Source organism: Pleuronectes platessa, chromosome 1, assembly GCF_947347685.1.
Source record: "Pleuronectes platessa chromosome 1, fPlePla1.1, whole genome shotgun sequence".
Taxonomy (NCBI): domain Eukaryota; kingdom Metazoa; phylum Chordata; class Actinopteri; order Pleuronectiformes; family Pleuronectidae; genus Pleuronectes; species Pleuronectes platessa.
Window position 1 is genome coordinate 32,216,918 of NC_070626.1, and position 11,876 is coordinate 32,228,793.

The 11,876-nt window shown below is 46.2% G+C and overlaps 1 protein-coding gene across 1 annotated transcript in view; it reads right to left on the reverse strand.

The window, feature by feature from the left end:
• The window catches only part of LOC128445240 (serine/threonine-protein kinase BRSK2-like), a 69,166-nt gene that overhangs the window by 2,645 nt on the left and 54,645 nt on the right, over positions 1–11,876 (reverse strand). Inside the window, 8 exon segments of the mRNA XM_053428006.1 lie at positions 3,338–3,430; positions 4,384–4,564; positions 4,651–4,774; positions 5,033–5,081; positions 5,384–5,717; positions 5,719–6,048; positions 8,473–8,533; positions 11,737–11,796. Of these exon segments, the coding sequence (XP_053283981.1) occupies positions 3,338–3,430; positions 4,384–4,564; positions 4,651–4,774; positions 5,033–5,081; positions 5,384–5,717; positions 5,719–6,048; positions 8,473–8,533; positions 11,737–11,796 (1,232 nt within the window).

Sequence of the window (11,876 nt, forward strand, 5' to 3'; positions counted from 1 at the left end):
TCTGGTTTTTAGACCAAAAGCAACAAGATGAGAAAACAAACACATGTTCATTGTCTCATCACTGTGACACACACATAGACAGACACACATAGACAGACACACACATAGATAGACAGACAGAAAGACACACAGCGAGACACACACACACAGACAGACAGACTCACACACGGACAGAGCATGCTCAGTTTAGTGCATCAGGTCCACGAGCTGCAAACACACAACTGAGTGTGAACGGAACCTTCAACACACACACACACACACACACACACACACACACACACACACACACACACACACACACAAAAACAGAGAGTGTGGAGTCGGTGTGTTTGTGAGGTTCTAGGATTGCTTTTCATTCAGCATGCGAGTCGTTCACTGCCTCCAGGTGGCGATAGAGAGTAAAGCTGAAGATGGCAGGAAGCAGGGTGACATGGAGAGGAAGAGGAGGAGAGAGAGAGAGAGAGACAGACAGAGAGGAAGAGGAGGAGAGAGAGAGAGACAGAGAGAGACAAGGAGAGAGAGAGACAGAGGGACAGACAGAGAGGAAGAGGAGGAGAGAGAGAGACAGAGCAACAGACAGAGAGGAAGAGGAGGAGAGAGAGAAACAAAGCGACAGACAGAGAGGAGGAGAGAGAGAGACAAAGCCACAGACAGAGAGGTAGAGGAGTAGAGAGAGAGACAGAGCGACAGACAGAGAGGTAGAGGAGTAGAGAGAGAGACAGAGCAGCAGACAGAGAGGAGGAAGAGAGAGAGCGAAAGACAGAGAGGAAGAGGAGGAGAGAGAGAGACAGAGCGACAGACATAGAAGAGGAGAGAGAGAGACAGAGCCACACACAGAGAGGTAGAGGAGGAGAGAGAGAGACAGAGCAGCAGACAGAGAGGAAGAGAGAGAGAGACAGAGCAACAGACAGAGAGGTAGAGGAGGAGAGAGAGAGACAGAGCAGCAGACAGAGAGGAAGAGAGAGAGAGACAGAGCAACAGACAGAGAGGTAGAGGAGTAGAGACAGAGCGACAGACAGAGAGGTAGAGGAGGAGAGATAGAGACAGAGCGACAGAAAGAGAGGTAGAGGAGAAGAGAGAGAGACAGAGCGACAGACAGAGAGGTAGAGGAGTAGAGAGAGAGACAGAGCGACAGACAGAGAGGTAGAGGAGTAGAGAGAGAGACAGAGCGACAGACAGAGAGGTAGAGGAGTAGAGAGAGAGACAGAGCGACAGTCAGAGAGGTAGAGGAGTAGAGAGAGAGACAGAGCGACAGACAGAGCGGTAGAGGTGAAGAGAGAGAGAAAGAGCGACAGACAGAGAGGTAGAGGAGGAGAGAGAGAGACAGAGCGACAGAAAGAGAGGTAGAGGAGAAGAGAGAGAGACAGAGCGACAGACAGAGCGGTAGAGGTGAAGAGAGAGAGACAGAGCGACAGACAGAGAGGTAGAGGAGTAGAGAGAGAGACAGAGCGACAGACAGAGAGGTAGAGCAGTAGAGAGAGAGAGACAGAGCGACAGACAGAGCGGTAGAGGTGAAGAGAGAGAGACAGAGTGACAGACAGAGAGGTAGAGGAGAAGAGAGAGAGACAGAGCGACAGACAGAGCGGTAGAGGTGAAGAGAGAGAGACAGAGCGACAGACAGAGAGGTAGAGCAGTAGAGAGAGAGAGACAGAGCGACAGACAGAGAGGTAGAGGAGTAGAGACAGAGCGACAGACAGAGAGGTAGAGGAGTAGAGAGAGAGAGACAGAGCGACAGACAGAGAGGTAGAGGAGTAGAGACAGAGCGACAGACAGAGCGGTAGAGGAGTAGAGAGAGAGAGACAGAGCGACAGACAGAGAGGTAGAGGAGTAGAGACAGAGCGACAGACAGAGAGGTAGAGCAGTAGAGAGAGAGAGACAGAGCGACAGACAGAGAGGTAGAGGAGTAGAGACAGAGCGACAGACAGAGCGGTAGAGGAGTAGAGAGAGAGAGACAGAGCGACAGACAGAGAGGTAGAGGAGTAGAGACAGAGCGACAGACAGAGAGGTAGAGCAGTAGAAAGAGAGAGACAGAGCGACAGACAGAGAGGTAGAGGAGTAGAGACAGAGCGACAGACAGAGCGGTAGAGGAGTAGAGAGAGAGAGACAGAGCGACATGTGGTGGTGGATCCCGTCTGTTAATATTTTCTCAAATCTCTTCCCATTAAAAGTTTTAAAATAACTCGTTGGTGAGACGTCGTCAGTGTTTCCTGTTGTGACGTCTTCATATCGACTGAAACATGAATCATGATGAAGCTGCTGACGTGTGATGAGTTAAACGATTGTTTCTGTTTGTCTGAATATTAATGTATATTTACATTATTTATTAAAAAGTTATCAACTTTAAATGTGGTTAAAACTGTTTCTATGACTACTGCTGATCGTTCAATTTAAATCTGATGTTTTAATTCAAATTCAACCTCAAATATACATTTTGTTAAATTATCAAAAGTCATAAATGCATTAAACAATAACTAATAAAATCAACTTTACATTGAAACTTTCTAATGAGCTCTTTAAACAATTTATTTTCACATTTACGCCTTTTAAATGTATTTTTCTTAAAAATATTAATGTATATGTATGTTTATGAACCTAAAAGGGCTGAACACAGATTCATATACACACCTTGCATCATATTTTATTGATCATCATTTTGTTTAAATATTTTTTATTTAATTTAATTATTTTAAATATTTCCCCCCCGTGTATTGGTGATCCACACTGTGTCCAGGTGTGTGTGTAGTTACTGTGCCTCACCACCAGGGGGAAGCATTATCAAGTAAACAACCACACAGCAGACGACTGGTTCTTTTCTTAATGTTTTAAAGCTGCAGCTTCTCAGAATCATCAGAATCTGTGATTGATTCAGACTCGTGGTGTCTGACAGGATGTGACGTTTCAACACTAACGCACAAACACACAAATGCAACAGCTCCTCCACACACAGCTGTTGTGTACAGTTGTGTAAACATCCCTCAGCACTGTCGGCCTGTGTGTTTTCTGCTGAGTCAGCGTCGGGCGTTCTGCCCACGATAAACCACATTCTGATTTGCAGAAGTGATCGTCCCTACAGCTGAGTGTGTGTGTGTGTATGTGTGTGTGTGTGTGTGCGTGTGTGTTTGTGTTTGTGCACGCCATGGTATGTGGCAGGGCCATGCACGTGGAGATGCATTGGCTAAAAGCAGAGCCGAGCGGAGCTGAGCAGGTCCGAGCCGTGGGGGGGGGCCGTGAGGCAGTGCAGGGATGCCGGGGGGAGGAGGGAGGCTGTGAGGGCGTGGAGGGTCGGGGATGTGGGCGTGGCCGAGGGAGGGGTGGGGGGGTGGGGGGTTTCACTCACCGGATATCTGCGGCTGGACGCCCGGCTGGTCGCTGGAGCTGAGCAGCTGAGCCTGGATGGTCTCAACCACACGTTTAAAACGTCGACTGGGACCTGGACAGGAAACAACACAGCTTCAAAGTAAAACACAGGAACAAGTAAAAGTACTGCTCATAAAAGAATACTCGAAACACAGTAACAATACTCTGTCAGAAGTATAAGTACAGCCTTGCAAAGAATACTCGAGTAACTAACATCAGCAAAATGTAGATCAAGTGAGGAAGAAGGATTTCCTGTGAGAATCAATTTGAATATAAAGATATAAACAGTTTTTAAATCAATTCTCAAAACACTTTAATCAACTGACTTGATTCTTCTTCTTTGTTTGGTTTATTGGCGAGTTGCAGTCAATCATTCAATCAATCAACCAATCAATCAATCAATCAATCAACCAATCAATCAATCGATCAATCAACCAATCAACCAATCAACCAATCAATCAATCAACCAATCAATCAACCCAATTGTCGATCTGCTGCTCTACTGCTTGATGTATTTTCTTGTTTCCTTTGTGTCGACTTTAAGATGATGAATTATTGTCTGTAGAGTTTCTATTAGTTGTAGAAACCACCATCGACTGTGTTGGTGAACCAGAGGTTCTGCAAGACCAGGTCAGATTGTGGATTAGATCCTATTGTATTATATTATATTGTATTTGATGTTATACATTATTATTTGTGATGCCTGATGATGCAATGTTTCTTCTTATTTGTCCTGATTGTGAAACACATTATATTTTATTTACAACAATGTGAAAGAGGAGATAGATGGAAGGAAGATAGATTCAGTAAATTTAAAAAACAGAAAGACTAAATGACGACACGCCCACTTCAGACGCCGTCTACAAACCAATCAGAGTCAAGTATCAGTAGACTCCGCCCACGTAGGTGATGACTACGTCAGACTAAATTCTTTAGTTCAACGTGAAACCAGAACTAACAGATCAGATGAAACATGGAACCAGAAGCTGGGTTCAGAGGTGTGCCGGTCGGGGGGGCGGTTCGAACCTGAGAGCAGAGTGAAGGTGACGGAGTAGATTCCGATCTCCTTGGTGGCGCCGGAGTTCTCGGTGTAGGTGATGTCCACCTGGAACTTCACAGGCTTCTGGAAAACTGTGGGCCCGGCGGTGGACTTGTACTCTGCCCGAAAACTGGTCTGAGAGATGACGCTGTGGCTGAGACTCGGGATCTGAGGGAGACAAACAGATCCTGAATCAGTGAAGAGACGAGAACACGTGAAGTCACCACGGAGGGAAACACGGGGGAGGAGCTCACGGAGAGGAAGGCGTGGACGATGTCGGCCTTTATGGAGTTGAGAGGTTTGTCTCTGATGACGATGAAGATCTGCTCCTCTTTCTCCAGGTTGATGAAGTTACCAAACCACGACTTCTTCGCCAGTCTGCAAGGAGGAAGAGGAGAGATGATGAAGAACGAGTCAGAAGGAGCTGCTCCTGGCGTCCGGCAGCAGAACCGAGGGCGACGGGTTCTAATATTACAACTTTACTTTTTTAGTAAAAGTTTGAATATTACAAATACTAGTAGCTACAGTCATTCATACTGTCTGATACTGTATATGTAATTGTTATTATTATTGTGTGGCAACATAAAGAATGGAAATCATCAAATCCATGTTTCTATAAACAGACGTGTCACTCACTCTGGAGACGAGTCGGGGGTCAGACTGGACATGTCCTCCTGGGTGGGCACTGAGCAGAGGTCAAAGGTCACACAGTTACACACTCTGAAGATGGTGGACGTCAACAGTTTGTTACAGATTCAAAATAAACTTCATCCGTCGGCTCGGTCCACCTCCTGTGATGTCACAGGAAGTGATGTCACAGGAAGTGGACCTGAGGATGACTCTCAGGCGAAGCCGAGACGACAACAGAGATGATACATACTGTGTGTGTGTCACTGTGTGTGTGTTAATGTGTGTGTTACTGTGTGTGTTATAGTGTGTGTGTGTCACTGTGTGTGTTACTGTGATACCCCCCCACCCCCCCACTACCTTGCATTTTCCTGCGGTGGAAGCGCGGCGAGCCCAGGAAACTGTTCTTGATGGAGTTGAGGCGCGTCCTCCACGGCATGCCGCCGATGGAGGGGCTGGGCGGGGGGGTGGGGCTGGGCGTGCCGGCCGGGCTGTCCTTGGGCGTGTGCACCGGGGTGCCTCTGGGGGTGGGGAGAGGGCTGCCTCTCGGGGAGGGGTGAGGGGTCACCTGCGTGATGGGGACAGATTTGCCGTTGTGGTCAGGGTGGAGGTGGTGGCGGCGGAGGGGAGACATGGGAGGCACGGGGGAGAGGGAGAGGGGGATGGAGAGTTTCGGGGGCACGGTCAGGGGGGGGGTGGCGTCTCACCCGGGGGCTGTTGGTGATGCAGGGCGCCAGCGGCTGGCAGGGCGTGGAGGGCTCAGATTTGGGGGTGGGGGGGGTCTGGGCGGAGTGGGGGAGCGGGTTGGACCTGGTGGTCTGCAGGGGCTTCTCAGACACTTTGGGTTTGGCCGGGAGCGTCTGGGTGCGGGGGTGCATGAGGGGGGAGCCCATCTTCGGGTGGTAGGAGTTGGGCGTGCGAGGCCCCACCCCGTTGAGGCGGACCTCAAGGGAGTGGGTGGGGCTACAGTTGGGGGACTGACACAGGTCCGGGGACTGGGGCGGGATGAAAAACCGACGATTGGGCTGCGATTGGTCATGCACCCGTTTGACATGACAGCAGCGTCAGCCAATGAGAAAGCCAGAGGAACAGCACAGCCCATAAAGAGTCATTCCCATAAAAAAAAAAAACAGAGCAGGAAAAACAAAAGAGGAGCGATTGGATGAGTTGAGAGGTGGAGCAGGCAGGAAGTGGTGAGAGTGCAAGAAAGAAAGAAAAACAGAACATGCCATTAGCACAGTGAGCGGCCAATCAGGAGGCAGCAGTGGAGCAACAGCAGGGATGCACCGCGTCGCGTCGGAGACGGAGACTGATTATTAAACTTACGCAACATTAACAATAGAAAACAAGAAGTTTAATTATTTACACTTTAACTCAGTTTGTTCATAAAGGTATAAAACTAATAGGAATCATTTTTCTGTGTTGACTTTAAATCAAATTGAAAATATAAATAAAATATGTTTTCTATTGTTAACAGATACCGATACTGATATTATGGTCTAAAAGATCTCTCTCTCTCACTCACTCTCTCCCTCTCTGTCTCTCTCTCTCTCTCTCTCTATATATATATATATATTCTTTTTTTTTAAAAGAACTATAAATAACACAAAAACCCAAACATATAAATCTTAAAATAGTAAAAATATCTTTCTTCATATTTGTATCATTCAATGGATAAATTGATCAGATTCTGATTATTACAAATTTAAGTAAGATATATAAAATACATTTTAATTATGTATGAGTTCAAACTAGTTTACTTTACAACGATCAGAACATACACACGCACGCACGCACGCACGCACGCACGCACGCACGCACGCACGCACGCACGCACGCACGCACGCACGCACGCACGCACGCACGCACGCACGCACGCACGCACGCACGCACGCACGCACGCACGCACGCACGCACGCACGCACGCACGCACGCACGCACACACACACACACACACACACACACACACACACACACACACACACACACACACACACACACACACACACACACACACACACACACACACACACACACTGTGCGACACGTCGGTGCATCCCTTATTCACCAGCGAGTGAACCAGCTACAAAGCTAATAATATTAGCTTCACCCTTCACCTGGGAAGGAGGCGAGAGAGCATGCACGGTGCTGGTGCACGGTGCTGGTGCACGATGCTGGTGCACGGTGCTGGTGCACGATGCTGTGGAATGAATGAGCAGTGGAGTAGCGACCTCTTTCATGTGACGTCAGTGATCAGGAAAAGTTTGAGTTTCACAAACTTGTCGAACACGTTCTTGTTTTTAATCAGATCACGATACGATAAGAACAACTCAAACAAGACTCGTCTTTAATAACACGTCTAAACTATTTATGGAAACAATATTGTTTTGTGTTATTGTATAAAAACACTGATCCACGTCTACACTGTGTTTTTTCATGTTGTAAATATCGTTGTGTTGTTGATGTGCTGTTCTTCTTCTCATGTGGAGCTCGCTGAGGTTTCTCCTGTTAAACGTTTCTCTAAACTTTGTTTTGTGAACTAAACAGCTGGAATTTCTTTGACCCATTTTCACGAAGGTGCATCGGCAGCTTTATCGTTCGTGGTTTGTGCGACACAAACACTTCACAAACACAAACCTCACGAGCATGAAAGAAGATTTCCAGTTTGTGTAGTTTGATGAATCTGATTTTGGGAATGTTCTTGCATGAAGCCTGAAGACTTTTCATCAACAGTTCATCATGACACAGGATTTAAACTCAGACAGGCAGAGATTCACTGAGAGTAAAACCAGGGAGAGAAACTTTGTGCAGCCGGAGGAGCTCAGAGTTCAGATGCAGCTTGATTTGCACCATCGACCTTCTGCCTCTGCAGCAGCGGTGATGGATCACTTCCTCCTCTAACCTGCCGCGGCACAGGAACCTGCTCTGTGTGACATTAAATCACCGGATCTCATCTCCGGTTCGGAGTTTGGCCTCCGACGGATCCGGTCTCACTTCATCTTAAGCCGTGTGACCTCGATGCCGACGCTTCACCTCCTGATTCTCTCGTGAACATTCACATCGTCATGAAGGAAATAATCACGCTTTATTTCATTATACAGGCATTAAAGAGAAATCCACTGGATCGTTATTCAAATCCTGTTGGTTACAGAACAACACTTATGTAATAAATCTATTCTCTAACTCTGTGTTTTTAATTTAAAGTTCTGAGAGACGGACAAACTCACGGTTTCGTCCTTTAATGAGATTCGTGGACAGTAAATGTAAATTGATCTTTTCATGAGCTGATGTGTCACCAACTCTGTGCGTCACACGGCTGCTGATGAAGAGTGTGTATGAGCTGCTGATGAAGCTGAGGTGAAGGATTTCTGATGTGAGCGTGGAAACATACCAGCCAGTGAGGTGCATTGTGGGAAACCCATCAGTGCATGGATGGGACGGACACTTACCCGGGGACTGCTGAGAGGACTGGTGGACAGACCAGAGGACGCTCCGCTGATCGACCGCGATCTACACACACACAAACACACACAGATCAATATCCATGGGCTGAACAGTGATTTATAAACACACACACTCGGATCTGCACGACAACACGTGGACTCACGACATGTACACACACATAAAAACCTGGTTGATCTGAACTGAAAAGTGAGAACATCTTGTGTTTTTGCAGATTTCACACTTTTCACTCCATCTTCTTCCTGCTGCTTTTACAAAACTTGTGTTTGTCACTCGACGGCTGAAACATCCTCATGTGAAAAACACACTTGTATGCAAAGATTGTGTTAAATTGTGTTAAATTGTGTTAAATTCTTTAGCACAGTTTCTCTTTTCTTCTCCTCATGAGCTTTTCCATTTTTCATTTACGTGTCATTAACTTTCATATCTCGCTCCTCTTTGTCTGTTTCGAAATGTCGCCTCTTTCTGCATCAATCCACACGCACACACACACACACACACACACACACACACACACACACACACACACACACACACACACACACACACACACACACACACACACACACACACACACACACACTCGCACACACACACGCCCCACACATACAGGCCTGCCGACGTCTTTGTAGACTTTAGGATTTAATTGCCCATAGACAATTTGGTTTTGTTGTAAGTGAAAAATGAAAACAGTAAATCATACTTAAACATGCTTGACGACACACACACACACACACACACACACACACACACACACACACACACACACACACACACACACACACACACACACACCATTATTGTCATGAGAACGTTCTCTTCTTTTCCATCTGTTCTCCTCCCAAATAAGATGAAATAAAATAAACTTTTCTGATCACTTTTTACAGCATCAGATATTATGTAAATATTCTCAGTATTTTTATTTGATTAATTTATTAATTTTTATTTTATTCTATTTTACTCTTTCACATAAAGTCTTGTCGACCTGATGGTGACGATCTGCTGAAGTGTATCTTCTCTTCTCGTGGTGATGATGTCATTCTGCTGAACTGATGATGAGGAAGAGGATCAAAGACGGCGTCGCAAACTTCAAAGACGACACACTCCGATTAACACAACTCGTTAACTGTGACACATCCTGTCCACGATCAGGAAGCTGGGGCCGGCTCGTCTTTGAAACCCCAAAATGAATTCTGTGCTCATCAGTGTGAATGTGTGTTGAAGAGGGAGCACCCCCCCCCCCCCCCCCCCCCAGATGACGAGGGAGATAAAGGCCGTTCAGTGGCAGAGGAAGGTTTGTTTTACATCTCCTCTTTGTCCTGCATCAGCAATTCATTTATGTTAATCAGCGTCCAAGACGAAGATCCAGACTGAGAAAGGTCGGTCGAAAAACAAGACTATGTACACACACACACACACACACACACAAACACACACACACACACACACACACACACACACACACACACACACACACACACACACACACACACACACACACACACACACACACACACACACACACACACAACACACACACACACACACACACACACACACACACTGAGGAGGGGAGATGGACAGAAAGCAGAAAAGTTGACTCCTCCCGCTTTCGTTTCTCTGAAGGAAACATCCTGGTGTTTTATGTCCAGACGATATTTTGTCTCTATTAACAAATATCTGCACATGAATGCAGATCAATTAAAAGCTGAGTCATGTGTTCCACCTCTTTCTCTCTCCACACAGACCAAAGCTGCTCAAGCGTGATTGGTCAAACCAGAGACGGAAACCAGAAGCTTCCAAGCTACAGGCTCAGTTTATTCACATGAAGAAGAATCTGTTGGTGGAGTTTTACTAACGGTCGTTTTGGTTTTGTTTAAACCAGAAGGGACCACTTAGAGGAGCAGGGGGTGGAGCCTGACTGAGAGCTAGAGGACACGCCCACCTACACCTGCCATCTGCACCCATTGGACGGTACTAGCTGTCAATCACACTGTGGTATACCCCCCCCCCCCCCTAAATGAACATCAGCTGTTTGAAGAAGACTTGAAACTAGAGACTGAGACAGAAACTCCTGAATGTTTACTGACGTTATAAAGTGAGAAGTAGAGTCACTTTCTATAGCAACTACCAGTGGAGTCGCCCCCTGCTGGTCGTTACACAGAAGACGAGTTTCAAACTTCAGTTTTTATCAACAGTCTTTGCAGACGATGGAGAAGATCGGGTTCTCCTCTCACAGTGAACACACAGATCCAGTCACTGTGTCTGAATGAAGCTGGTCAGACTGGTTGTCCCTCTCTGAAGACAAGTCAGTTGTCCCCACAGACCAGCTGTTTGCAGCCTGGACGTCTCATGGGTCACGTTCGTCTGACACTCATGATGTGAAGCATCAAAGGTCAACTCTAGGGATGCTAACATTACACCTAAGATCGGTAAGGACTCACACCTCCATCTCATTCCTACATGACAACATGAGCAGGGAGGTCCTCTGCCTCAAACCAAGCGCTCCTTTACACCACATGATAGAACAGAGAGAAGATAGAACACGATCTGCCACTGACACAGTTTGTGTTTTTAGTGTCACTGGTTTGTTGTTGTTACGTTTTGTGTCGTCTGAGGAAATAAATAAGTAAAAATGTCTCTAGAGTTTAATTATTAGACAGGACCTGATAACAATGACTGTAAATAACAATGGGCAACGTTAGAGTAATAAACCAAAACCTATGGATCGCCCCCTGGCTGCAGTTTAGCTCATAAACCTCCTCCATGTTAGCAGATGGGACATGGACCAAACAAAAAATCAAAGTAGATGCTAAGTAAATGTTTGTTAGTTCATGTTTCTGATCAGTTTGGTTTTAATTAGTTACTTGATGATATAAAAAGGGAAATGGAGACGTGTCTTTATTTAGAGTCTATACCTCAGAACATGTGCTTTCCTGGTGCATGCTGGGAGTTTTTCTCAGTGACTGTCTGAGTGGACACGTTTGAAGATGAAATTTAGAGTCTTCCTCCTTTTGTTCTTATACTTGTTTCATCTCGGTTAGAAGAGATGAAAATGTAAAGGACAGATTTCAGTTTGTTAAGAGTTAAATTCCACCAGAAAGAAAGAAAACATGCGACATTGAAAAGTGAAAGACGAATGAAGAGTCAGAGTTGGTGCAGAAAACCAATGTAAAGGATGGAAAGAAAGAGAAGGAGGAAATGGACTGTTAACAAAGTGAGGGATGAAGGCGGAGGGAGCCGACCAATACCTTTCCTCCTTGCTGCAGTTAGCGTTTGTGATATCCAAGCTTTTACTGAAAACAGATTTGCTAAAAAGGGGCAGACAGAAAAATGAGGAGACAGACAGAGAGGCAGTCACGTCAGGGGAATCCTACTACCCAGCATGCAA